This window comes from Gallus gallus, chromosome 14 (genome assembly GCF_016699485.2).
Source record: "Gallus gallus isolate bGalGal1 chromosome 14, bGalGal1.mat.broiler.GRCg7b, whole genome shotgun sequence".
Taxonomy (NCBI): Eukaryota; Metazoa; Chordata; class Aves; order Galliformes; family Phasianidae; genus Gallus; species Gallus gallus.
In genome coordinates this window covers 13,003,175-13,028,685 of record NC_052545.1, presented here as the reverse complement: position 1 = coordinate 13,028,685, position 25,511 = coordinate 13,003,175, and the positions used below count along the sequence as shown (strand labels likewise).

The window sequence follows — 25,511 nt, the reverse complement described above, 5'->3', positions numbered from 1 at the left end:
CAGGAGCGCACCCTGCCCTGCTTCCAACAGCAGCAACCCGAACTGAGCACAGCAGTCGGCCCTGCCTGCAGCAGGGCACTGCCCAGAGCTCCGGCCCTGGGGGTGGGCAGGCTTTTCAGCCTCCATCCTGGCTCAGCCCCATGCCATCCACACCTCAGTCCTGCGCTGAGCTTTCCAAGCAGCTCGCGTGCAATCCCTCAGACCTGTTTCTCATAGAGCATAGGGTCATAGAATGGCCTGGGTTGAAAAGAACCACGATGCTCATCCAGTTCCAACCCCCTGCTATGTGCAGGGTCGCCAACCAGCAGCCCAGGCTGCCCACAGCCACATCCAGCCTGGCCTTGAATGCCTGCAGCACACCTGTTTGGAGACTGTGAGTGAATCCAAGCAGAGCTGGGATCCACACAGGGGAGGAAAGAGACTCCGAACGTATCACAGCAGGAGAAAAAAAAGAAGGGCAGACACTTATTTACAATCTCCAATCCTGCTCCTACAGCACCCGAGCTGCTCTGCTCCTTTTCCCCATGGCCGGCATCAGCTGCTGGGCAGCAGCAAGGCTCAGACCCACAGCACTGCTCCACCACAGTGGGCAGATGGCACAGCACTGCGTTGTGCAGCTTGGGCAGATGGCACAGGAACAGGAGTGAGGGCTCAGCATCCTCCCTGTGCACAAAGGCCAGCTGGACGTGGAGGCAGGTGGAAGGAAAGCAGCTGACCATACAGGTTTTACTGGTTCTGTAAGCTTGCCTTCAGCTTGCCAGCTTAGTCTATAGGAGCTGAGGGAAATCACAGCTGCTCCCCCCAGGAAGAGCCTCCAGGAGGTGGGGAAAGGGGAAGGAAAGCAGAACATCCCCTGAAATAAACCCTTACCAACACTACGGTGGGCACCGTGAGGTCCAAGCTCTCCAAGAAGGGCTCCTCCTTCCCTTCTCCCTCCACGTGCACAGAGCAAAGCACCATCTCCTTGCTCCCACATCAGCACCCGGCTCATTGCTGAGGCTGCCTGCCACGCTGGGGAGGGACGTGAAGGGACCACATGGGACATGCGTGCTTTGGGACACTGCCACCCCCCCATGGCTCCCTTTAGCCACGGCACTGAGCCATCACCATCACCCAGGACAGCTGTGAGCAATGGGAGACCCCCCCCCAGGAGCCACAAACCTTCTATCAGCTCTCACTTGCAGCAAAGGACCAAAGAGCTGCAGGCTAGCAGGAAATGCAACAGGGAGGAAGAAAAAAAGGCCCAGCTCATTAACAAAGCCTCATTAAAAGGTACTCCCAGCAGCAGGCTTCTGTCTTTGCAAAGGGCTGATCAATCCTGGGCACCTCAGCAACGGACCCTCCTGTTCATTTCAACATGAACAGCTCTGCTGCTGGGACTTCGCTCTGCTTCTCTCAGAGCTGTTCAGTGCCTGCAACGTAAGGGAGGTCTGCCGTGCTTAACCACTGCAACAAACACACAGCAATCTCTCACCAGCTTAATAAATAGGATCTTAAAAGCTTCACCCAGATCTGCTTTTTTTTTTTTTTCCCCATTCAATTAATACAGCACAATGCTAGAGTGATGAATTATTGAAGAGAAACACGAGCCAGACTCCGGTGGCAATTTATTACACGTTAATTGCAACGCTGCATTCCCTCCTGCAGCGGGGAAGCTGGGAGCTGCAGTGCCCATTGCCCAGGGCTGCACACAGATAGGCTGTGGGGTAGGAAGGAGGGGTGGGCAACCAGCAAAGCCTCTTCAGAGGGGTTTCCACTCCCCAGGCAAGTTGGTTGGTGTGGGAAGCAATGGCTGCAGGTGCTGTTGGTGCTCAGGGGCAGGCTGTGCGTGCAGCACTGCTGCACCAAAGCAGAGCTGAAATTTAAGGCGAGCCCTGCTGCAAGCACGACGGATTAACGTGCAAATGTGATGCTTCCTATTTGCACATGGAAAGTTACACCTGCTGGGTAGGAGCCTCCCAGCATTTCCCATAGGTTACCCTTCCCAACACCCCCGTGCGCCCCCCCAAATGACCTCGCAGTGTTTGTCTTTGGGTTAAATCACACATTCAAAGATGCCTCCGTGGTTTTGGGGGTTGTTTCACTGTTTGTTTGGGTTTCTTTTCCTCCTCCTCCCTTCAGCCACCCAGCCAGCATTACGGTGCCACCCTGGGAACACCCCAAGGGCAGCAGTGGAGCAGTCCTTGGTGCACGCTGACCCTCCCAGCTGCAGTCAGACCCAGCAGCACCCCGAATGCAGAGCACGGCATGACCCAGCAGCAGCACAGCAGCACCCAGCTCACCTCCATTCCTGATAGCTCTGATCCCACGGTGGAAATCTTCGAAGCTGATGACTCCGAGCCCGCTGGGATCGAGGTATTTGGTCAGCTCCTTCACCTGCAAGCACAACACAGCAGCGTTACCTCGGAGGGGTCCATCAGTGCTCGGCTGGCATGGGAACTGCTGCTTTGATTTGGAACGGCCCTGCTGCAATTGGGAGAACTCATTATCAGGCTGCCCAGCAGGAGGGCCCAATGAAGAGGGCTCGGCAGTGATGGATTGCTTCACGTTCCAAATGGAGGCCACGGAGCTGAAACGTTTGCACAGTGAGATGATGGCTGGAGTCGGGGGGGGGGGGACAGGATAGGGCAGTGAGGGGACAAGGGGACATGTACTGGGCAGCACCACGGGGCTGGGATGTCCCAGGGCACTGCGAGGGCAATCCCAGTGCTGGGGACAGGGAAGGGAGCGCTCAGAGAGCGCTCAGAGAGCAAAACCCAAATGGGTCCTCATGGCTCTGTCTGCAGAGAGCAGCCTGAAACAGGGCGCTGAAGGGTCAGAGAGGACAGCGTGGCTTAAGCAGCCCATCTAAACCCTGGGTGGAAACGAGATACGTAAAGCATGGTTAAGTATCACCCAGCTGCTGCTTTGGGGAGCAGACCCAGCTGGCCCCACAGAGAAGCCTGCAATGGGGATGGGAGCAGAGGGGCACGAGGATGGAGGCCAGGGGGTACCTTAAGAGCAGGGCCAGACCCTCCTGCTCCAGCAGCCACACTGCCACCTCCTGCACTGTACCGCAGAGCTCTGCCCATAGGAAGGGGCATTCTGCCTTCCAAAAAGCAACAGGCTTTGCTCCTCAGCTAAGCCAGCGGTGACACTTCCAAACTCATAGTGACACAATGGTTTGGCATCTGTGTGACCAGGGCTTTGCCAGGGAGGGAAGGGATTCCCCCCCCAGCTCAGCAGCCCAAGGGGCAGGAAAAGGAAGCAGTGGGCCTTGCTGATGGATGGATGGATGGATGGATGCAGCAGGACCACACAACCACTGCTTGAGCAACCAACAGCAACAGAGCAGCTCACCGGGGGACAAGACCTCGATGGAGCGAGCAGGCTGGATCCCAACACAACACACTGCTGGCTGGGACCGGGCTTTAGCCTCAATACAACCACCAGAGGAAAACAGTTCTGCAGGCTTGGTGCACGGCTCCACGCTCCATTTAACGCTCCCAAAGCCAACCTGAGCCTTGTGCTCAGCCTCACCCAGCCCACCCCTCTGCTCACCCACAGCCCTTGCATTGCAGGCCGCCCTATTGTGCCCGCCTGCTTTGCAGCACGGGACGGGACAGCCTGCAGGCTTGTTAGCAGACATCAGGCAGCCCACAGGACTTCAGCAGAGAGAAAGCTGAGCGCCACGCTGACACTGATGCCAAACACAGGGATTTTCTGTTATCGATGCTTTGATGAGCAGGGCAGGGCTCAGGATGGATGCTCTCCTTATGTCTATCCAGCATTTAGGCCTGAGGTGCTGCACAGTGCATGCAGCGAGGAGCTCTCCTGCTTGTGATGCAGCAGCTCTGCCCTGCTCCTGGAGGGCACAAACAGGTGTCTTCAATTGTGAATCACCACTTTGCCTCTGGAGACTAAACCCAAGAAATATATCCACATATACATGCTTTAAAATGCTAATTACGGAAGCTAGGAGTTGCATTCTTTACCTTTGGAAGCGTGCAGCGTGTTGGCAGCACTGAGCTCCTGCAGTCGGGTCAGACCCCCAGGCACTGCACTGCACGACCTGCAGACTGCACCACCCCAATGCACCGAGTCAATGAGCTGCAATGGGATCGGCTGAAATGAGTGGATCCCTCTTAACGCTGCGTTTGTCTGTGCTAAGATGAACTCACTCCATCACTGGTTAAAGGATCTGGCACTACAGCAAGCAGGCAGAACCCCGGAACAGGCTTCTCTCACGCCGCAATTACACCTAATTAACTAACCTCTAAACTACCCCCCAAAGGGGCAGATCTCATTACAGGGCGAGGCAGTGGTCAATTGTGAGGAAGCAGCACAAGGGCTGCATTATTTATTCTGTGAGCAGTGGCACCGGGCCAGGGCTGCTGTGGGCACTGCCCTGCATGGAGCCCTGGGAGGAGGAAGGCAGCAGGTTGTGCCTGGCCAGGCTCTAACCAACACCGGCGAGGATGCTGAGGACCCAAACCCCTCCTGCCACCCTTATGGGGCAGAACAAAGCAGCACATCCAGGCAGAGCTCAGTGCAGAGCCCACATTTCCCACGTCCAGCTGATTTGATGCCGGTAGAAACCCCCCTCCCCCCCCCCACGTCTACAGAATCACTCAGGTTGGAGAAGACCTCTCAGCTCCCCAGGCCCAACCCCAACCCACCCCACTGTGCCCACTGCCCACATCCCCACAGCTCTGGAACACCTCCGTGGAAACTTCCCCCTGCACCCAACCTGCCAACCTCCTCTCCCCTCCAGAACAGTTGGGGTGATGGGGCTTTGGGGGCTGTGCAGCTCCATGGCTTCCCCAAAGCTCCTCCAACTCAGCTCTGTCGTGCTTATAAACCTCATTCTCAGAGCCCAGGTGTGACTAAGATGGGCATCAATTGCTTTTACGCTTCAGCAACAGCTTTAAATGGGAAACAGCTTCAACAGGGAAACCTGTTCTCCCCCCCCCCCCACCCTCCAAACGCCTGGCTGCACCCAGAGGGACGGGATGTGCTGTGCAAGGCTCCCACTCCTGCAGCACGACAGCAGGCTGCAGACAGCATCAGGCCCTCTGTGTGCTGGGGGGGGTCACACAGGGTGGACTGAGGGCTGCAGGTTGCAAGCGCCGACCCTACAACACCCCTACAAGAAGCTGGATGATGCTAATCCACCTCCAGCTCGCTGCCCCTCAGCCAGCAGCTCTCCCAGCAGCCCCCAATCCCACAGCACGGTAGGGGTTCCAGGGAATGCTCGCTGCCTGCTTCCTGCCCTTGGAAGCTTCTGTCCTCCAAGTACTGCTTCGAGCTCCTCCTGCTCAGCCTGAGCTTCCTGCTGGAGTCCAGCGAGCGGATTTCCCCTGCCAGGTCACCCGGCTCCAGCTCCTGGCATTGGGTTTTGCTCCTTCCTGAACGGAGCTGGAAAGGGGCTCTGTGGGACAGGGCTGAGCAGGGCGAGGTGCTGCTGCACCACAGCCAGGAGAGCTGCAACCGACAACACCGCTATGCCCGGACAGGGAAATGCTTTTGGCGTGCAGGAGTTGCTGGAAGCACAGAATGCACTGTTCCCCAAGGACAAATCTGCTCTCTGTGGCAGCAGGAGAGGCAAACAACCCGAGCACAGCGGCGAGATAGCAAAGCACGGCCCCATCCCCATGCACGGCCCCATCCCCACGCACAGCCCTGAGCTGCTGCAATGCTGGCAGTGCGCTGCCGGCCCCCAGCTGTGCTGCAGGGAGCAAAAGGCACAGGGAAGTGCCACGCTCTGCAACGTGATACGGCTTCACCCGGCTCACAGTTGCTCACGCTCGCATGGAGGAAGCAGTCTGGTGCCTCTCAACACAGAGCCCGGGTGGGTGCAGCACAGGGGGGTGCAGAGCATCACTCCCCGTCCCAGTGCCGGCTTCAGAGCCGACCCCGCAAGCAGCAAGGGGAAGTCAAGGGAAAGTAAAATCGAGAGAAATTACGCAGGCAATTGGTGTAATGGCTCTCAATTACCGGCCGTATTGGGTTACATAATGATAGCAGAGCTCCGAAATGCTCTGCAAGTGTTTCTAGCTGAAGCAGTGTCAGGCGGACGCAGCTCCGAGTGCAGAACTGCTGTGCGCTGCTGCAGCCCCATCCCATGCGCTCAGTGGGCCCACATCCATCCTGCTGCTTACAGCCCTGGGAACAGCCCAGCCTGCTCCTCATCGAGAGCAATGCTTCCACCACTCAGCCTCTGCTCTCACCCTTCAGAGAGCAGCCCTGCATGGGCTCTGCCTGCCCCCTCCCTGCCCTCCTACCCAGTGCTGCGGGTCCAAAGCCTCCAGCGGGCAGCAGACATAAGGACCCTCACTGCTCTCAGCCCCCTGCCAGGACCTGGCTCTGCTCCCTGCCCTCCTGCCCGGGCTTTGGGCTGCATCCGAGCTCCCAGAATAGCTCTGTGCCAGAAGGAAGGGTGGATATAAAAGGTTTCTGATAGGAGCTGCTGGACGGGGTATGGTCATCCCCATGCAGACACTGCGCCTTTGAGCTCTGATGGGTGATCCCTCGGTCTGATTACAGCCACTGATGTTATCACAGACATCTGCCCGCAGTGTGATACGCTCCTAAGCCATTCCCAGCCACAAAAAAAGGGCCCTTTCAAAGAGCTCGGAGCCACAAGTTAACAGGAGAAGCAAAACAGGCACCCGTCCTCCCCACACAGCAGAAATGAGCCCTTCATTGGAGTGCTTGGGAGGCTTACAAATGGGAACACTCCACTTGTGCCTAAGCAGGATCCACTGTGCCCAAGCAAGTAACACTGGGGCTTGGAAGCTTCTCCCTTCACGAGGGAATAGCTTCAGGTTCACTTCTTTCCCAAAGCACACAGCCCATCCATCCATCCATCCATCCATCCATCCATCCATCCAAGCCCACAGCATCACACTGCAGCTCTGCTCCCAGCAGCGGGCTGCAAAGCCAAACAGCAGTTAGAGCAATTAAAGGTGCAGCCGCACAGCTGGAAGCGATTTAAGCTTCGCTCGCACTTCTGCAGCCTGCAGATCCACAAAGGATGCCCACAGGAATCCCACGACAGGCAAAAGATCAGGGGAGGGATTGAGGTTCCCTTGTGCCAGAGCTGCAAAAGATGAGATCTGATGGGGGAGTGGGAGATGATGGGGGGAGCAGAGGGGATGCTCAGGGCCAGGGGTATAGGGGGGGAGCTAAAGAGGGAGATCCTGGCTCACGGGTGGGACAGAGAGGAAGGAAGGCTGCTTGTCAAGGAGGGGTGTGAGTACTGAAGGGAATAAAGCAGCCCTCATGGGAACGGGGCTGGGAAGAGAGGCCAAAGATCTGCCAGGGCACAGAAAGCAGAGGGGCCACAGAGCTTGGAGGGAGCTGAAATAGGTGAGCTGAGCTGCTGAGTCCGCTGAGCAGAGGGATCCTGTGGTGCAGCAGGTTGGTCCGCCTCCAATCGTCTTCTACACCAAAACCAAAGAGAAAAGATGGGGATGCCGGCAGGAGGGCTCCTGCTGGTGCTCCACAGCCACTCCTCCTCCTCCCCTGCACAGCACAGCATTCCCAGCCTGGAGCAAAGCGGGTAAGGAAACGGAGCTGCTGCAATGGGACAGGTGGAGCCTCAACGGGGGTGAGCAGGGCTGGGTTGGGTTATTGCACAACACCATGAGGCAACAAAACCTCATCGGCAGGCGTGCCCCCACCTGAGGCTGCCATCCCACAGCTACAGGGAACAACAGGCCTTCAACAGCCACCAACCCCCCCCCAGTCTTCAGCATACAGGGGAAAAAATACACCGAAATTCACAAGCACGTCGGCTTTTAGGGCATAAATGGCAGCTGGGTTCTCCCCTTTGCCGTCCAGCTAGGAGCTGCTGCAGCCAAACAAGCTCAGCAGCCCGTGTGCCCCCTGTGCTCCCAGTGACACCGGGCAGGCTGTCCCTGCTCCCCGTACACCACCAGAAGCCTTCTCACTGAGCACCCAGAACGAGCACGGCCTATTTCAGCACAGCACTGGAAGGAACAGGCGGCTGTAAGCCAGCAGCCCGCAGACAACCCCTGCTGGCACAGCCCAGCTGGATCAGGGGGCTCAGAGCCTCCTGCACACCCCACCTGGCTGCACAGACCCTACCAGCCCGCACGCTCCTCGAGGCAGCTGCATTTCTGCACCCCCGGGAGCCCAGCAGTGCTCTGCGCCCTGAGCCGGACCCTCCTGCAATGGGCTACAAAGGGACCACGAGCAGACAGCAGCAGCAGGGATGCCCAGGGCAGTGCTGTGGGCACAGCAGCTCCCGGCTGGCAGCGCGGTGCTGCCTCTCATGGCCTCCCCCACGGCCGAGACATCACTCCGTGGCACAGCAACGCCGGCTGCCCCTCTGCTCGTCGGGCATCCCCGCGTCACGGAGGTGCCGTCTCCAAGAAACACCTCCGCTCCCTTCTTAAAAGGGGCGTTTTTCCCCGTGAGGACGCGGACAAAAAGCCCTCCTCCTCCTCCTCCTCCCAGCACTCCTTCACACATGGTAATTTGCTTTGTCATGCCGCTGGAATAGGGCGCAGCGGTACAGCCCGGAATGCGAGCAGAGCTCCTCGGAGCGCACACGCGGGCCGGGCGCGGAGCTGCGCTCCCTTCCCACGCAGTACCCGCAGGCAGCTCCCAGCGCCCGAACCCATCCCCGGCACGACCTGCGGCCCTCTCCGTTTTGGGTCACGGCGGACGGCTTCAGATTACACCGCATCTCATATCTGCTGCGGGGCAGCGAGGAGGAGGAGGAAGAGGAGGAAAGCACGGCGCTCGGGAGCGCCGGGAGACACGCGAGCCTGCAGCCCAGCGAGGCCGGCAGGGCAGTACGGGGCCGGCGCCGGGACGGCACGAAGCCTAAGCTCGCACCCACAGCCCCATGGAGGGACGGCCGCCGCCGCCGCCCCGACAGCCCCGCGGGGGCTGCGGGCGTCGTGCGGCAGCCGGAGGTGCGAGGGCGGCGAGGCGGCACGCGGCCCTCGGAACGGCCCCGCCGCGTCGGTTCGGGCTCCGTCCTCACCTGCTCGGCCCCGTAGGCCGTGGCGAACTGGACGAACTCCTCCACCCGCACGAAGCCGTCGCCGTCGCGGTCGAGGGCGTCGAAGACGGGGCGCAGGCGGGGCTCGTCCTCCGGGCAGCCCCCGCGCCCCGGGGGGGCCCATGGCGGCGTCCCCGCCGCCGGCTCAGCTGCCCATAGGGCCGGCTCCGCTCCCGGCTCCGCTTCCAGCTCCGATTCCGGCTCCGGCTCCGGGTCCGCCTCCGGCCCCGCTTCGTCCCACCGCGGCCCGGGATCGAGCGGCGGTGCCGGCGGGGGCCGTGCCGGCGGCTCCATGCTCACGGGCAGCGCTCAGCCGCCCGCCCCGCCGCTGCCCGGCTCGCTGCCCGGCGGGTCCCCGCGGCCCGGCCATGCCCCGCGGCCATCGCCCCTCTCACATCGCGGCCGGGGCCGCCCGCCGCCGTCGGTGCGGTCCTCCGCCGCGGCTCCGCCCGCGCCCGGCTTTGTGCGAGGCGGCGCCGGCCCCGCCCGCCTCGGCGGCACCGGAGGACGGCCCCGAGGATCCGCTCCGCCCGATGCGATGCGATGCTGCGGGGCGGCGGCACCGAACCGACCCGAATCCTCCTCCGCCGCCCGCCCGTCCGCGCTGCCGGCGAACCCCCGGCTTTACCCCCGGCTTTACCCCCGCGGCCGCCGCAGTAGCCGCGCGGTGACGTCACTCGCCCACCGCCGTGCCCCGCTCAACCCACCGCGACGCGGCGCGGGGCCGAGCGGAAGCCCCGCCCCCCCGGGGCCGGCCTTAAAGGGGCCGCGCGCCGAACGAGCACGTGGGGCGCAGCCCCGAGCGCGGCGCTCGTAGCGACAAAGCCTTCCGACCCTCGTGACTCCCCGTCACCCCCGCCCGGGGACCCAGTGGGAATCCCCCGCTAAGGGGCAGGTGCTGCCGGAAAGAAGCTCTTCCTCTAATCATCCCGCCCGGGGACAAGGAGCACGCACGTAAAGCTTCGGCTGCTGGGATTTGGAACGGTCAGAATGGATGGGGATCGACACCCAGGCAGGCAAACAGAGGAGAAGTGGCACAGCTCAGGCTGGAAGTTCTTTATTCGTGGCCTGGAGGAAGGAGCAAAACCTGTCAAGTCTACAATCACGTAGGAAAAGAAACCGATCTTCAGCAATCTTTAAAACCAGATTAAAAGAAATCAGGATAAGCTCAAGGCCTGCTGTCAGCAGCAGGAGGGCACTGCAGAGCCCCTCGAGCACACACGTTTCATTCGAAGCACACACCCAGAGCAGCCCCTGCAGCTCAGTGCTGCTCAGAAAGGGCTGAATTTCTGCTCGCCTCTGATTCACCCTCTGCTGTGGTGTATGGACAAAGAAAGGGGACAGCATGAGATTGGTGCCAGAGCCATTAGGGCTGACAGACAGACAGCTCAAGCTCAGCTGGTGGGGCCATCCCTGGTCAGCTCTCACCTCCCACCAACCTCTGTTCCCATGGAAAGGACACCCCAGGCACTCTGCACCAGTCTCAGGGTGCTGCTGCTCCAGCCAGGAGCCCCCAGAGGAAATGAAGCCATGCAGAGCCATCTTGCTCTTAGTTTGTCCCCCAAGAGCTACCCAGCAAAAGGTGCCCTGAGCACTGCTGCTGATCTCATTCTCCCAGCAGGACAAGCTGCAGATCTGGCAGCAAGCAATGACAGTGGGGAAGGCTACGGCTTTTCCCAATCCAGAATGGGCTGAGCTATCCCCCATCCCAAAAAGGAGCTGCTGCAGGGGATCCTGTGCTGCTCCCAGGCAAAGAGAGGAGAGAGAGCAGGAAGTGGACAGATATCCAGGACTGGGACTCCAGAAAGGAAAAACCAGACTAGACAGTGAGCACCACAGCCCATTCCCCTCTGCTATCCCCACAATCTCAGCCACTACAGCTCAGAAGGCTGTAACAGTGCAGGGTTGGGGTATACTTGCTGCCCTGCAGCATCCTTGGTGCTCCCTCCCCCAGGCAGGAGTGGGATCAGCAGCGTCACCACATTGCTGCTCTCAGCAGCTCTCAGCTCCCACTCTGGGTGACTCCACCCCGAGATGTCCCAGGGAAGCAGCATTCAGTCCAATTGCTGTCCGTCGGTCAATCCCAGGCTGTCCATCATTGATTCTTGTTTGCTCCTGCAGCCCAGACATCTGCAACACAGCAGGGAGGTCAGCACACACAGCCCTGCCCGAGGACGACCACGCAGGAGGGGTGGGGTGAAAGGAGATTCCTCTCCCAGAAAGCACCAAACCTGGCAAGGAGCTCTGTGGGCACATGCAGCCCAAATGAGTCCTGACTGCCATGCAACCCCAACACAAGGCATGCTGCAGTAATTTCTAGGCAACTTCTGGTTTGGTGGTTGGTGACCCTGCTCATAGCAGGGGGGTTGAAACTAGATGGTCATTGTGGTCCTTTAAAACCCAGGCCATGCTATGATTCTATGAATTCATGCAAGGAAGAAAGGGGAGGTAGAGGCTGTCAGGACTCTGTATCCAAGCCACCTTGATGGGGCACAGAAGCGAGTATTGCCTTGCCCCAGGGGACATTTAGAGGTGCCCAGACAACATCCTCCAGCGAGAACAAGAGATCTGCCCACCCCACAGCTCATCCCACGCACCGTCCCTCACTTGCTCAGGCAGGAACTGGGTGCAGGGGAGTGCTGAAACCCACTCAGGACAGCCCAGCACCCCTGAAGCTTGCTGTGGAACATACGGCACAACGGCCTGAGCCTCAGGGGAGGCAGAGCCTGGCACAACACGACCAAGGCACTGCAAGAAGGCAATGCGATACCCACTGGTACCACAGCCATCCCTCTACACCACGGGGCAACAGGGTTTCTGACACGAGCCCCACTCCAATCCCACAGAGGGGGAAAGGCACGTCACCTAAAGTTTAGCAGAGGATGAAGCAATACCCAGCAAGGCGGAGAAGCTGTTGGCAGAGGTCAGCCAGCTCCCACCATCCACGACCAGTGTGGTGCCAGTCACGTAGGAGGAGAGGGGGCTCGCCAGGTACAGTGCACTGTGGGCGATCTCCGTCTTGTTCCCCGCACGCTGGAGGGGGATCGTGTCAAACTGCTTTGAGTCCTTGGCAAATTTTCCACCTAAACGATGGGAGAAAGAGGCAGCTGTGACCACGGGACCTCGTCCTGCCCATCACCACTGCCTGCCAGACACCGCCATCCAGCAGCGCTGCTTGTGTGCTGTCAGTTGCTGAGCGCCCCGGGGAAGTTCAATGAGATGCTGGCACAGCCCTAGGGATGGCCCGGGGACAAAGAGAGTTCAGTAAAGGGATCTCAAGCACAGCTGTGAAACTTGTAACTGGATGCTGTAACAGTGAGCTCAAGGCATGAGCTCTCTGAGCCTTTCCAGCCTCCAGGGCTGAACACGCTCACGGATGGACCTCAAGAGCTGAGCCCCCAGGCACAGCAGCTACCTGCAGCATGCCACGTGAGCTGCGTGGCACAGGTGGTCCCCGCTGGTCCCCTCCCAGAGAGATGCCAGCAGAGCATTGCTGAGGCACAGCCAGGAGCCCCAGGACCTTACCCAGCCTCCGGAACCCCTCGGTGCCTGTGATGGGGCCCGGTGCCAAGCTGTTCACTCGGATGTTGTTGGGACCCCACTCCACAGCAAGGTGACGGGTCATGGCATCTGGGAAGGGGAACAAATTACAAGAGGAATGAAAAAGGGAGAGCAAAGCCATTCCAGCAACTGCTGTGGGAGGGGGAAAAAAGCCAAGGGAGGTTTTGGCCAAGAGCAAAGGGCCCTGGAAAGGAGAAGAGCCCCACATCAAACATAGGCGTGTGCAGCACTGCACAGTAACCACGCTGACTCATATTCACCTCTCCCGTCATGGATATCTTCCCATCCCAATACCCAGAAGCCTCCTTACTGGCTCCATACAGCTTGCAGAAACTCAGCAAGGAGCACTTAGGTACCTATAGCAGCCTTAGCAGAACCGGCGTGCACCTGGAGGGCCTGCCCTCGGTAGCTCAGAGTTGCTGTGATGTTAATGATGACCCCGCCGTGGTCCTGGGGAGAGACAGGAGATGCAGAATTAGGAGGGAGTGGCATGAGGGTCACAGAGGAGCATGGCAGGCTTGGAGGGGAGGTCAACTGTGGGCACAGCCATCCCTGTGTTGCCAACACAGCACACGGCCTCACTGAGCAGGGCCCTGCCAAAGAAATGGGAGGTACAAGGGACAAGCAAAGACCAAACTAAACAGAGGAGCAGCAGTTTGCAGCTTCTTCCCAGACAGCTGGCAGAGCACAGACAGGTGCTACACAAGCTAATGCCCTGTAGGTAGGGACAGGCAGGAAACAAAGCACAGCTCCCATTTTTAGCCTGGGGGCTGCAGTCCCCAGAAGGGGATGGAGTGGACTCAGTGAGCAGGGTAGGTGGCACAGGCTGACAGACAGCAACAGTGCTCTGCTCCCTTCCACCCTCTATGATTCACCTAAGCGTGCTTTGCACAACACTGACCTCCTCCTTACCAGGAGACACTTACACGGAAGTATTTCTCAAAGAGGACTTTGGAGGTGTTGAAGGTGCCAAGAGTGTCGATATCCATCACTGTCTTGAAGGCGTTGAAGGACAGAGCGCTGGCTGGGCACAGGAAGTTTCCTGCAGCACCTGAGGACAAGCAGGTGGGGTCACAGTCAGCAGGTTCAGGACACTTCTGTGAGGGGGACAGTGAGCAATACTCCTTGGGTAAGGCTGGTGATGAAGTGGAAACAGTCCCAATAATGGCCTGTAGCTCTAGGCACGTAGGGATGATGCACAGTGAGACCGATACAGGTTGGTCTCTGGCTCCTCTAAGACCATTCCCCCTGCACTGCTCTCAGGGCCTCACACCATCAGTTGCTCAGATGCTCCCAGAGCAAAGCAGCGTAAGCCAGACAGAGCAAATACAGCCCCTGTGCTGAAGAACACCCCGCCTAACAGACAGCCCGTGCCAGCCTTCCCACTGCCTGCTCACCATTCACCAGGATGTCAATCTGCTTGAACTGTTTCAGTGTCTCATCCACGGCCGCCACGATGGTTTGCGGCTGCCTGACATCAATGGACAGAGGCAGGCACTGCTGCCCTGTGGCCACCACCAGCTTTTTTGAGGCCTGGAAAAAGAGAAAAAGGAAGATTCTTTCTGGGATTCTATTCTTCAGCAAGGGCCAGACCCAGATATGACGCAGGCAAGCAAGCCAGGCAGAAGCTGCATCCCTGTCAGCACACAGCAAGCACGGGCATTACCCACACGAGCACAAGTCATGTCTTGTCCTAGAAGCAGCTGCACGTCATCAGCCAGCACAGCCATTATGTTCCCCAACACAAAAAGCCAACACAGCCCTCAGGCAGGGGAGTGAACAGCCCAAACACAGCCAGGGCAGCTGGGGGAGGCAGAGACAGCTCCCGCACGTCGTGTCCCACGTGGGGTACAGCTGCTAAGTCCACTGCTTCCACAGCCTTCCCAAACACAGCACACCCCAAGCAACAGCTCCGCAGGGCAGGTACAAAGGTTGGACCCCAATGAGGTCTTGGAAATAAGTAACCTTTAGATCCAAAACGTTGGTGGGTCAAAGGGCAGTGGCTAACCAGCAGCGAGCAGGACTCTGTCCACGAGGCACAGGAGGCAGCTCAGCATGAAGCCCATCTCCAAGGCCTCTCCCCAGCACTGCACACAGACTGAGCCACAGCCCCGCATAACAGCTGGTGATGCTCTGCACGCCTGCAGGGGCTCCTTGGGCTGTTCCCAGAGAAGCTCTGAGCCGACCAGGAGGCACGCACAGGTCAGGGCCTTGGAAAGCAGTCCCTGCGCTCCCAGAAGTCTCCAATCCCTCAGGCCTAAAAAGCCGCTGAGTTCTGTGACTTGTTTGCTGCCACACGAGCAGGAAGGAATGCACAACGGCAGCTCTAAGTGCCTGCAGGAGCCGGCTGGGCCGTGCCGGCTCAGCCCTGAGTGCTCACTTTGCTCCGTATTGCATTTCAGGCAGCTCTCTGTGCTCCCTGCAAAGCTCACCCGGGGCTGCTTCCAGCACAGGGCAGCACACGAGCCCAGCACGGCTCCTCCACTCCCCGCACCCCCTACCTAACGCACAAAGCACGGCCTAACAGGGATATGGGGCCTCGGAGCATCCACGCCACCCACGGAACCCGCGGGAAAGGGGGACTCAGAGAACCGCAGCCCGGTTCGGAGTCGGAAGGAGCCCTGAAAGGCCGCCCGGTCCCACCCCCTGCAATGAACGCGGACACCCACAGCCCCACGGCTGCCCGCGGCCCTCCCGGCCTCACCTCGGCCACGCGCTGTTGGTTCCGGCCGGCGATGGCGGTCCGACAGCCGTGCCTGCAACGGAGGGGCGGTGAGAGCGGCCCGCGGAGCCCTCGCAGGGCCCGGCCCGGGCAGCCCCGTACCTCATAAAGATCTCAGCGATGCGGAAGCCGATCCCGGAGCCGCCGCCGGTGATGAACGCCACGCGGCCCCTACAGGGGGGAACGAAGGGATGTGAGGAACGGAACGGACCGGACCGGCCCGGACCCCCCCGGGGCTGCCCGGCCCCGCCCCCACAGGGCACTCACGCCAGGATGTCGGGGCTGAAGAGGTGCCGGTACTCCCCGAGGCAGTCGTCGGTATCCACGTCCGGCGGTGGCTGTGAGGCGCTGCGGGGCTGCGCCATGGCGGCCGCACTGAGCGACCCGCGCCCGCGCGCTGCACGCCGGGACGTCCCGCCCCCTCCCCGCCGCCGCAAGGCCCGCCGGGAGCGGAAGTCGGGCGCGGAGCATGCCGGGATCCGTAGTTTCCGCTCGCGCCGCTGCTCTTCGCGCATGCGCGGGCGTCGACAGCCGTCGCCTGGCAACGGCGCGGGGCCGTAGCGGGACCCACAGCGCCGCCCGCCGTCACCCGCGTGTCCCCAGCGGCGGACCGGGCACCTCAGAGCGCCCGCAGAGCCTCACGTTGCCCGCCGGTACATCCCCGTGCCTCCCAGTTCCCCCACCACGATCCCAGGTCACTCCGGGGCCCCCCGTTGTCCCCACGCTGCTCCCAGGGACGCCCCAGTGCCTCCCAGCACCATCCCAGTGACCCCACGTGACACCTCGGCGCCCCCCACTGACCTCCCAGTGCCCCCAGGAGCCGTCCCAGCGTCTCCCAGTGACACCCAGCGCTGCCCATTGCCTTGCAGTGACATCCCGGTGCCCCCAGTACCCCCCAGTGACATCCCAGTGCCTCTCAGCACCACCCCGGTTTCTCTGCATTAACATCCCAGCGCTGCCCGTTGCCCCCCACTGACATCCCAGAGCCCCCCAGCCCCTCCTGCTGCCTCCCAGTCCCCCCCATATTCACATCCCAGTGCCCGCAGCGCCGGCGAGGGACAGGAAGGAGCAGGGCGGCGCAGGGGGTGCAGCGTTTAATGGCACGGGGGTCTCGGTGTCCTCAGGGCCCGTATGTGTACTGGCTGTCTCCGCTCTCCCAGGCCACCAACTCATCCCTTTGGAACCAGAAGCCGATCTCCCGCGACGCCGTCTCCACCGAGTCGCTGGCGTGCACCACGTTCCTGCGCAGGGATGGGGATGTGACCTCAAGGCCCGGTGCCACCCCCAACCCCCCCCCCCCCCCCCCATGTGCCCTTACCTGCTGACGTGCATGCTGAGGTCCCCCCGGATGGTCCCCGCCGCTGCCTGCGCCGAATCCGTATCCCCCACCATGGCACGCGTGGAGCGCACCACGTTGTAGCCCTCCCACACCTGCGGGATGGGGACGGCTGAGCCCCGCAGCCCCGCAATGGGGTGAGACGCTGCGGGGTGAGGGCGGCTGCTCACCATGGCCACCAGCGGCCCCGAGGTCATGTAGGCCAGGAGCGCGGGGTAGAAGGGCTTCTGCTGTAAGTGCTGGTAGTGCCGGTCCAGGAGGCCCCGATCCGCCTGGCGGCACCATGGGGTGATGCGGGGACGCCCAGGGGGGGTCCATGCACACCCCCCACCCCCCTCCCTCCTGCAGCGCCGGTACCTGCAGCAGCTTCATGGCCACCAGCTTGAAGCCGCGCCGCTCGAAGCGCCCGATGACGTCGCCCACCAACCGCCGCTGCACCGCGTCCGGTTTCACCAACACCAACGTCTGCTCCCGCAGCTCCGGGGGGGCTGGGGGGCACGGGGTCACCGCCCCTGCACAGCCCCATCCCCATCCCTGTCCTTATCCCCCAACCCTGAGCCCATCCCCTGCGATGTCCCCCATGCTCTGAGTGTGGGGTCGGGGGGGGTATGTGCCCCAAAGCTGTGACGAGCATTGAGGACGCGTCCAGCAGGGACCAGCGTCCCCATCACTGTCAGAGCTGTGCAGGAGGAGCGGGGACAGAGTGTCCCCGGACAGGAAAGAGGGGATGGCTCTGAGCGACAGCTCGCCCCACGTTCCCCAGGGGATGCTCCGTGTCTGCCCCCGGGGATCCCAACGCCAAATCCCAAGGAAGGGGACGGGGCTCTGGAAGGAGATGGGGAGAGGGGTCCCCAAGGATGAGGCAGGGAGGGGACGAGGGGAAGGATGGGGAGCGGATCCTTAGGGGCATAAGGATGTGACGGGACGGGGATGGGGACCGCCCGCAGGGTCGGGCCGGGCCGGGTCTCACCGGAGCCGTAGCAGCGCGGCGGCCCGAAGGGGAGGTGGATGCCGGGCTGACCCCGCAGCAGCCCCCGCGCCAGGCAGCGCCCCAGGGAGCCCATGGCCGGGGCGGGAGGCTCGGAGCGGGTCCGGCCGCCCCGCGGGGAGGCTTTAAGGGCCCGGCGGGACCGGCTCGGCCCTCCCCTTAAAGCAGCCGCGGCCGCGGGGAGCCCCGGCCATGGGAACAGCCATCCCGCGTCCCACTGAGTGCTGCGGGGCAGAGGGATGAGCGGGGTACCCCGGCCCGGCTGTTCCCTGAACAGAGACACAAGCGGCAGCTTTGAACATCTTGGGGAAGGAAAGACGCAGATGTGAACAAGCACTTCAGACATCAGGGAAGGAGGAGAGGTTTCCAGCAGCACGATGGTCCCCAAGCCGGGCTGTGGCCCCCTGCCAGCTGCTGCCCTTGATCCTCCGCTCAGGCAGGGAAAAACACGCACTTTCACCCTCGCTCAGCAAACAGAGAAGAGCAACCAAACATTTTGCAAGAAGCAGAAGCATCACGCAGAGCCCCGGGGCGGCAGCGGGGCAGGCGAAGCCCCATCCAGCAGTTCCATGCAGGAGCTGGGAGCAGCCCTTTGCCCTTCCAGCTGCCTGCATGCAGCCGTCTCCCTTCAAGCCCACACGTGGGAAGGTTTCAAGGTGAACGCACGCTCCAGCCAAGGAAAGTCCGGCATCTCGCCCTGTCTGAACGGCGGCTGAGGCTTTAACCTCACCCTCCAGTGACCTCCAGGTTGCCCTGCGATGCAACCCCACGTGTGTTTGGAGGCGCTCCTCCCTCGGGCTGTTCTTGATGTATTCAGACAGCAGAATGCCAAAGGAGCGGAGATCCCACCGGGAAACAGGGAACGGAGGTGGTAGGTGAAGCTGCTGGGCACACAGCCTGCACGGAAACTAAAACAGAGGGAAGTTATTTAAAACAACAAAGTAAGCACTTTATTTCCATGAAGCATGTTGTTTTAGTATCACAATGGAATGATGAGAAAACGTTTAAAAAAACCCGAAGAAGTCTCTAATCCCCGCTGAGCGGCGGGGAGGTTTTCAAGGCAATTTAAAAAACAAAGGGAGTGACAGAAGTGCCAAAACAGTCCCGACATCACAGTCCCCTCCTCCTCCCGGAGCCGGGCAGGGGCAGGAAGGCGGAATGACACGAAGGTACGAATGGCTGAAGCAGTCTTTGGCGCTTCTGCCTCACGATTGGTGCACACGAGGTCTCTCAAGACGACTCCATAGGCATCTCCGGGCGCAACAGAGCGCTCTGTGGGTGGAACGAAGCCCGGCGAGCTGCTGCGCCCCGCAGTTGTTGGTTAGGAGCTGACACTCATCCTGCAGCCAGCACCGAGCCAGCTGAGGCCTTTGGGATGGGAGAGAAGGAAGCGTGGTGCATGAATCCAAACAGATGTGCCCACCTGCGAGACGCCTCGTCCCGCAGTGCTGACAGAGCAGCCAGGAGAGAAGGTGGTGGCAAAACGAGACATGGATCTGTTCCCTACAGTGATCAGAACACGAGTCCAGTGCAGTAACTATAGTTTCACAGTTCCGGGGGGCAAACTGTCATTGCAAAGTCTGTAGTAACGCAGGTCGTTCACCAGTCTGTGCACGTTCTGGGTAAACGATGGCAGGTCCTGCAAGAGATCAAACAACAGGTTGTACTGCAAACACAGGAATACCCACAGGCACCACAGGACAGCAGGGAACAGAAAGGGAGCGCCCGCTGCCCCCACGCATTTCCATACGTGAGCATCTCATCTCCTTCAGCATCCGAGCCCAGCAAACCTGAGTTTCTGCAGCCCACGTGTGGGGAACAGAGGCTGCTCCTGAGCTGCTCCAAGCAGGAGCTGACTGCACAGAAGCAGGCCCTGCTCACAGCACTGGCTCCTCGCTGTGCACTCAGGCACAACACGAACGGCCACGGCACGGCCATCTGCAGCAGCAACTGTTCAGAGTGCTCTGCCAAGGCTCCTGTTCCCACAGAGCCCCTCGCAAGGGCTGGTTTCCCTGAAGACCAATCGCCTACTAAAAGCCCAGTGATTCTCTCAAAGCTCCTTCTCTACCCTTAAACCCGGGCTCTCAAATCCCCACCATCTCCCACGGGCGAGCAACCATCAACAGACAGTGAAACTTCAGCAGACTGAAAGCCAGCTGTAGTGCCACGATGCTCCAGAGGGAGGTGGCAGCTCCCCCGGCTGCAGCCATAACCCTCCAACATCTGGTTAGCAGCTGGAGCAAGGCTTTGGCAAGGATCTGTGTCCCACTAGCAAATGTCAGCCCAGCCTTACGAAAGCTCCCCCCGGGGAACGTATTAGAGCTCTAACTCCCACGGAATAAGCAAGTCCAGGAGATGAGATGGGAACTTTGCTACCTACAGCAAGAAATCCAGTGCTAGGGCATCACTGACTACGCAGGTGTTTGTAACGATGGTACCACTAAGGAGCCCATGGCTATCGGCCACCACGCTCTCTGAGAAAAGCCCTGCCCAGCCCAGGAACACTTGCACCCTCCTGCAGCACTCTCCCTTCCTTACCCTGTCCATTTTGAAATTCCTTCCCAGCACATTTTTCTGGTTTGAGTCCACACCGTCACAGCTGGCCAGGAACTCAGGGAGGAAGGCTGAGTAGAAGCCATCAAAGTCCACCGAGGCCATGTTGTAGGTGGCAATGCCAATCTCCTCCTGCAGCAGGTCGTGGGATTTGTGGACGAGCACCTGGAGCAGCACGTTCACAAACTGGAACAGCATGGTTGTCCGAAAGATCTTCTGCACAGGGAGAGGAGGACACAGTCAGGCACCTTCGAGCCAGCAACCCCCTCACACAGGAGGGAGCACAGCACTGTGCTTCAGATGCGAGAGCTCATGGAGGTCAGATGGGTACGTGGGCATGGCTGCACTGGGTCACTTAACACGTGCAGCTTCTGAGTTATCAGTGAGCTCTGCAAGCTCTTGTGAGCACAGATATTATTTTCCAGTCTGAGGCAGGCCAAGATCTCAAGGACCTGCTGCAAAATTACCCGTGAACTTGGCCACGCTTGCCTCATATCTCTCGTTCAAGTTTTAAACATTGGCGTTTAAGGAAGCAGTACCAAGCCCCATTTAAACCCCAAAATTTTAGCCCTGCGCTGCGTGCTCGAAAGCAGCCAGAGTTCCTGGGGAACCTGGTTGGCTGCCTGAATAGGCAGCTGCTAACACGATAGCCTGCCCTTCAGCTGTGACCACAGACAGAAACCCAAAAGCTCTGCCTCCAAAGGCTAACCAGAAGGGCAAGGCCCCGGGCTGCAACTCTCATTCTTCGTGGCAGCAGCTAACAAATCTCAGTTAGAGGGTCTGGAGGATGGGTCCCACATGACAGCAATGGGCAACCACCTCACAGTGACCCAAAGAAATGGCAAGCAGCCTGCTGCTGGCCCACACGAGGAGGATGGAGAGACTCCACCACTGTCTCACTTACAAAGTGCTCAATCCACCAATTTCTGCTTCCTAAGACAAGTCATGCTATCAGTGTGCATGTTCTCTGCTTTCCCTCACTGTCACAGGAGGACACAGACCAGGACTGGAAAGAGCTGGGGTTCCTCCTGTGCCCGGCACAGCAGTGTCAGTGAGGTGGCAGTGTCACTTTGACCAGCAATGTCCTCACCACAACCACAGCAAACAAAGGATGCAGTAAACGAGCCCCAAATCCTGACCTTCAGTTTGCGAGCCGTCTGGAAGCCTGAAAGGCAGCCTTCCACTATCACAAAGCCATTTCCAGCCCCCATGGACTGGAAAGCTCTCGCATTTAACTGCCCCTTGCCTGGCACTGCTCCCAGTTTCAGAACTGCACCTGCCCACTGGGAAGCTCACACCCACCTTGTGGTACAGCTTCTGCTTGGTGTTCAGTGTCTCCAGGTAGAAGAGATTCTGCTTGAACAGATGAATGTCAGGCTGCAGGAAGGACTGGCCAAACGCCTGCAAAGTAGAATCGAAGGGAGGGGATTGAAACCATAATGAATATCAAACCTGACAGGCAGAACAATGTTTTCACCCCAACACCACACAGAGTCTGTTTACAGATCTCCTGTAGCAATGCCATGTTGTTGTTTGACATGCATGTCAACGACCCAGCTTTCTGCCAACTGTGTTCAGGTGGGAGGAACAGGATCTGCTGGTGCCATGTGTCAGGAGAACAAACCCCTGGCAGCTTCTGCTGCTCCTCAGTGAAACTCTTTTGTGAGTCTGCTGAAGTCAACCTTGTTGTTGCCAGACTGGAGGGAATGGAGAAGCTTTAGTGGCCATGTGCTCATGTCCCTGCAGAACAGCTTCTAAGCAGGGTTTTCTGGGACCAGGTATCAGCATGCATTGAAAAGGAACAAGAGATGCTGAGCATGATTCCCCTGACAGATAGTTTACTTGTAAAGGATATGTCTGTTTCTCAGAGATACTCAGAATGCTATGGTGAGCATGAATAAAGCCAGAACACACTCACTGCTTTTGCTCTATATCTGCATCTAGAGGGTAAGGAGGTTGGCAGATGTGGTTAACATGTTACTGCACTAAGTTATGGGTGAGGACTGGAGGGTGAGGACTGTTCCAGGCATACCTGGAACAGGACAGATCCCTTAACAGGATCTGTTAGACCCCACTGATGCAGTCTGGCGTGCCTGCACAGACTCTGAGATAAAACACCTTTGAAACACTGTACAGATGAGCAGAAACAGGCAGAACTTTAGTAGCTGCTGAGATATCATGGACAGAAGATAATTCCTTTGCTATAGCCATTTATTGTTAGATGGACAGAGATGGCCCTGATGCGTGGAAACCAGCACGTGAACTACTAACACTAAGCACAGAACATTGGCTGTTCTTGCAGTGGAGAACACTCACAGAACACCCAGCTTTTGCACCAAATCAGCAGTGCCCAAGCAGTAAAACTGGCCCAGCAGTGCCAAGCAGCCTGCAGCTGTTATTAAGACAACTCCATCAATGCCTCCCCCAAAGCAAGATGCTGAGGCAAGCGAGGAAACGTTAAGCTGCTACAGGAGAAAAAAGAAGCTTGGGTAGCTCTGGACAGGGACAGCTCTGGTCTCCATTCACAATAATGCTACAATACAGAAAGCCCAGAGAGGAGTATCAGCATAGCTCACGCCATACAGCACAAGAGCTCCCTCTTCACGTGCCCACCAGAAGGTACCCAGCCTCCATAAGCACTTCTGGACAGGGCAGCTCTGCAGGGCCCTCCCTCCTGCAGCCTGACACGTGGCCCTCTGCTCTGGGGCTCACTGCCCTCTGACTGCCACCTGCCCTTAGCTTCCAGAGCACAGCGTGAGCATGCTGCTGTTTGCACTGCAAAAGGGCCCCACACCAGGCAGGCTGCAACAGGCTGCTTGTGAGGAGGCTGATTTTTTTCTGTGTTTCTGAATAAAACCAGAGGACATCTTGGTTTCAGAAGACCTTTCCTGCACCAGCAATTTGTCCTAATGGAATCAAAGCAGAAGTAAACAGGACTGCACCAGTTCTTCTAGACAAAGAACATAGGCATGGAAAGGAATTTGCAGGAGTGAGGAAGGAATGCTAAGCGAGGCACTGTGTGCTTTGCAAGCACATCAGCACGATGTCTCTACAAATATTTTCATTTTTAGCAGTTCCTACACTCAAGACCTCACTCTGGACATTGTCTAATCCCCAGCAGCCACACGTTTAATGCCTTGCCAAAAGCAGCACATGTTCTGTTACAGAAAGGGTTCTTAGACAACTTGTAGTGGAGTTACCTGCATGATGGCACTGAACTGCGCTTCGTTCTCCATCTGCTCTTCTGCCACTCCCCTCTGGACACTGGCCAGAACACTAGATTTGAAGAAGTACCTCCAGTTGTGATGGAGAACTCGGAAAAGCAGCTCGAACAGCTCTGCTTTCACATCAGGAGAGGAGCGCTAGGAGGAAAGAACACCACCTCAGAAGAGGCTCCTGTGCTGGAATCCCACTTATCCCCTGGATTCTGCTGCTGGCAGCACCCTGCTCTGTGTGATGGCCATCCAGGAGCACTCTGCAGCTGAGGTACCAGACTGAAGGATTTCCTTCTACAGAAGGCATCAACCTCAGCAACTGCTGGATCATACCATCATGCTAAGAACACATAATCCAGTTTTGTTTTACCTCCTGCTTTGAGCATGTCTGTACTTTTAGTGTCTTTGCCAATTTCTGACTAAATGCTCCACCCACACTGCTTCCAAACTCCACCAGCTCTCCCTGCACTGGAACTGACATTTACAGCCCCTGGAAAGCAAAGCCCTCACTTGCTCCCACAGCCCCAGCAAGGCCTTCACTTCCCCCTCTGCGTTCACCTGGTGTGAGAGCAGTCCTACCTCTGCGATGATGGGGTACACCTGCTCCATGCACAGTGAGATGACACTGGGTAGAAAAGGCTTGAATACTTGGCCTGGCTCCTGCACCACCACTTGCAGAATCTTCAGAAACTTCTCCACCACCCGACAGCCAGTGCTCCCCTCATGGAGGATGCTCTCTGCCAGCTGCTCTCTACAACAAAAAATGAAGTTGTTGGATGGAATCTTTCCCTGAGATCAGCATGCTTACCTACCAAATTTAAAGAGAAGCAGACAGTGTTTCTAAGCTTCCTCAACTAATATAGCACAAGCACGTTAAGCCATGGAAGGGAGGTAGGTACTGACAGGCACTTTCCCCTAACAGAAACTTTAGGGATAGTGGGGGTACACAAAGACACTGGCTTATATAGGTAACGCCAGAGTCCAGTGTTCAGTATCACACACTTCCAAGACTGCCAGGTCTGTGGGAAAGCTGAAACTGCACATCAGGTACACAGACCATCGTGCACAGACTGGGTCACTTCAGGCTTAGAAGCCTTTTCCTTAAACTAAACCCTGGACACAGAGGAAGAAGTGGAACGCTCTTTTATTTTGGGACAGGGACGTGTTTAGTTAGCTGGCCAAGATAAATTATTGCCAGGGATAAGAAAAAAGTGATCAGCACAAGACAATACCTGGTGAACATATTTAGGAAAGTCTGTATGATCTGCTCAGTGAAAGGCACTCCCATCTGCACCCTCAGTCCTTGAAACAAAGTGAGGAAGAAGCTCAGCATCTCATCCGTCACATCTAAGAACAGGAAAGCCAGAAGAACATGTTAAGGTAATGTTCAAATACATGAAGAAGTCTTTTACGTGATATCTGTACAGGGAACCCCATTTATTCCTGAAAATTTAGCAGCAGCTTTGCCATTAGAAATTGAGATCAATAGTTGGTCCTACAGGGCTTGAAGATCGCTCAGACATTGCCTGGGACAAGTATGGTCAGCATCAACAACTCAGAACAAATACAGCAGTACAAGGGCCCTGGGTCTGTCTGCCTGCACAGACTGCTTGGAGAAAGCTCTTGCAATGGCCTGGGCTCCAGCAGCTCACTGCACACACAGGGTTAACAGGAAATACGAGGAAACCCACAACTGCTCTGTACAGCTTGAAGTGGCCAAGAGATAGAATCCAGCTTTTTTCCTTTTTTTTTGGGGGGGGGGGAGGATCTGACAAGATCCTTCTGACTTCAGAAGTGATTCTCAGCACAGAGTTGCGCTGCACTGCAGTTAATCCACCATCAGTCCCAGCATGCTTTACTGAACAGCCACAGTAAGCTGCAACCACTCAGGTCCTGCTTCATACAGCCTTTTATAGCCAACACAAAACGGGCAAGCAGCCTCATGCAACCAAAGGCAGCAATTCACTGGAGTCACAGCATCAGCTTGCTGCCTTGGATCCTTTCTGTGTCTTTGCTTTGGCTCCCCACAGGTCCATTTCACTGGGAAGATCCCACCTGGCTCCAGAAGTTTTTCTGGAATGCCTGGCTCTTCACAAAGCTGCTGCAGGCAAGTGAGGAGA

General features: G+C 58.4%; 4 protein-coding genes across 12 annotated transcripts in view; all 4 read right to left on the bottom strand.

Annotated features, from left to right (window-relative positions):
- Window positions 1-9,691, bottom strand: part of RAB11FIP3 (RAB11 family interacting protein 3) — a 42,334-nt gene extending 32,643 nt beyond the window's left edge. For 4 of the 5 annotated variants that reach the window (XM_015294702.4, XM_004945419.5, XM_015294704.4 and 1 more), the window contains exons 1-2: window positions 8,999-9,691; window positions 2,283-2,376 (exon numbers count right to left, since the gene is read on the bottom strand). In XM_015294702.4, coding sequence (XP_015150188.2) covers window positions 2,283-2,376; window positions 8,999-9,310 — 406 coding nt within the window. In that variant the 5' untranslated portion in view covers window positions 9,311-9,691. Of the gene's footprint in view, window positions 1-870; window positions 1,118-2,282; window positions 2,377-8,998 lie in introns of those variants that run through there. The other variant, XM_046900744.1, reaches the window with a different exon arrangement.
- A 366-nt stretch (window positions 9,692-10,057) lies between these two features.
- On the bottom strand, window positions 10,058-15,890 carry DECR2 (2,4-dienoyl-CoA reductase 2, peroxisomal). Of its 2 annotated transcripts, none has more exons than XM_003642159.5 (9): window positions 15,567-15,890; window positions 15,402-15,470; window positions 15,282-15,333; window positions 13,975-14,110; window positions 13,504-13,628; window positions 12,934-13,027; window positions 12,542-12,646; window positions 11,911-12,099; window positions 10,058-11,146 (listed from the first exon to the last, which is right to left on the bottom strand). In XM_003642159.5, the coding sequence occupies exons 1-9, from the start codon at window positions 15,812-15,814 to the stop codon at window positions 11,112-11,114; spliced, it is 1,053 nt and encodes a 350-aa protein (XP_003642207.3). In that variant the 5' UTR covers window positions 15,815-15,890; the 3' UTR covers window positions 10,058-11,111. The 2 variants fall into 2 exon arrangements, with proteins under 2 accessions (XP_003642207.3, XP_015150200.1); XM_015294714.3 differs by having other exon boundaries at window positions 11,124-11,146; window positions 11,882-12,099.
- A 488-nt stretch (window positions 15,891-16,378) lies between these two features.
- Window positions 16,379-17,722, bottom strand: NME4 (NME/NM23 nucleoside diphosphate kinase 4). Its single transcript, NM_001282217.2, has 5 exons — window positions 17,606-17,722; window positions 16,993-17,123; window positions 16,806-16,907; window positions 16,618-16,730; window positions 16,379-16,540 (listed from the first exon to the last, which is right to left on the bottom strand). The coding sequence occupies exons 1-5, from the start codon at window positions 17,697-17,699 to the stop codon at window positions 16,420-16,422; spliced, it is 561 nt and encodes a 186-aa protein (NP_001269146.2). The 5' UTR covers window positions 17,700-17,722; the 3' UTR covers window positions 16,379-16,419.
- Window positions 17,723-18,550: 828 nt separating this feature from the next.
- Window positions 18,551-25,511, bottom strand: part of XPO6 (exportin 6) — a 47,568-nt gene continuing 40,607 nt past the window's right edge. For all 4 annotated transcript variants that reach the window (XM_414725.8, XM_046900742.1, XM_046900743.1 and 1 more), the window contains exons 19-24: window positions 24,624-24,738; window positions 23,971-24,142; window positions 23,377-23,538; window positions 21,479-21,577; window positions 20,162-20,392; window positions 18,551-19,262 (exon numbers count right to left, since the gene is read on the bottom strand). In XM_414725.8, coding sequence (XP_414725.4) covers window positions 19,161-19,262; window positions 20,162-20,392; window positions 21,479-21,577; window positions 23,377-23,538; window positions 23,971-24,142; window positions 24,624-24,738 — 881 coding nt within the window. In that variant the 3' untranslated portion in view covers window positions 18,551-19,160. The remainder of the gene's footprint in view (window positions 19,263-20,161; window positions 20,393-21,478; window positions 21,578-23,376; window positions 23,539-23,970; window positions 24,143-24,623; window positions 24,739-25,511) is intronic.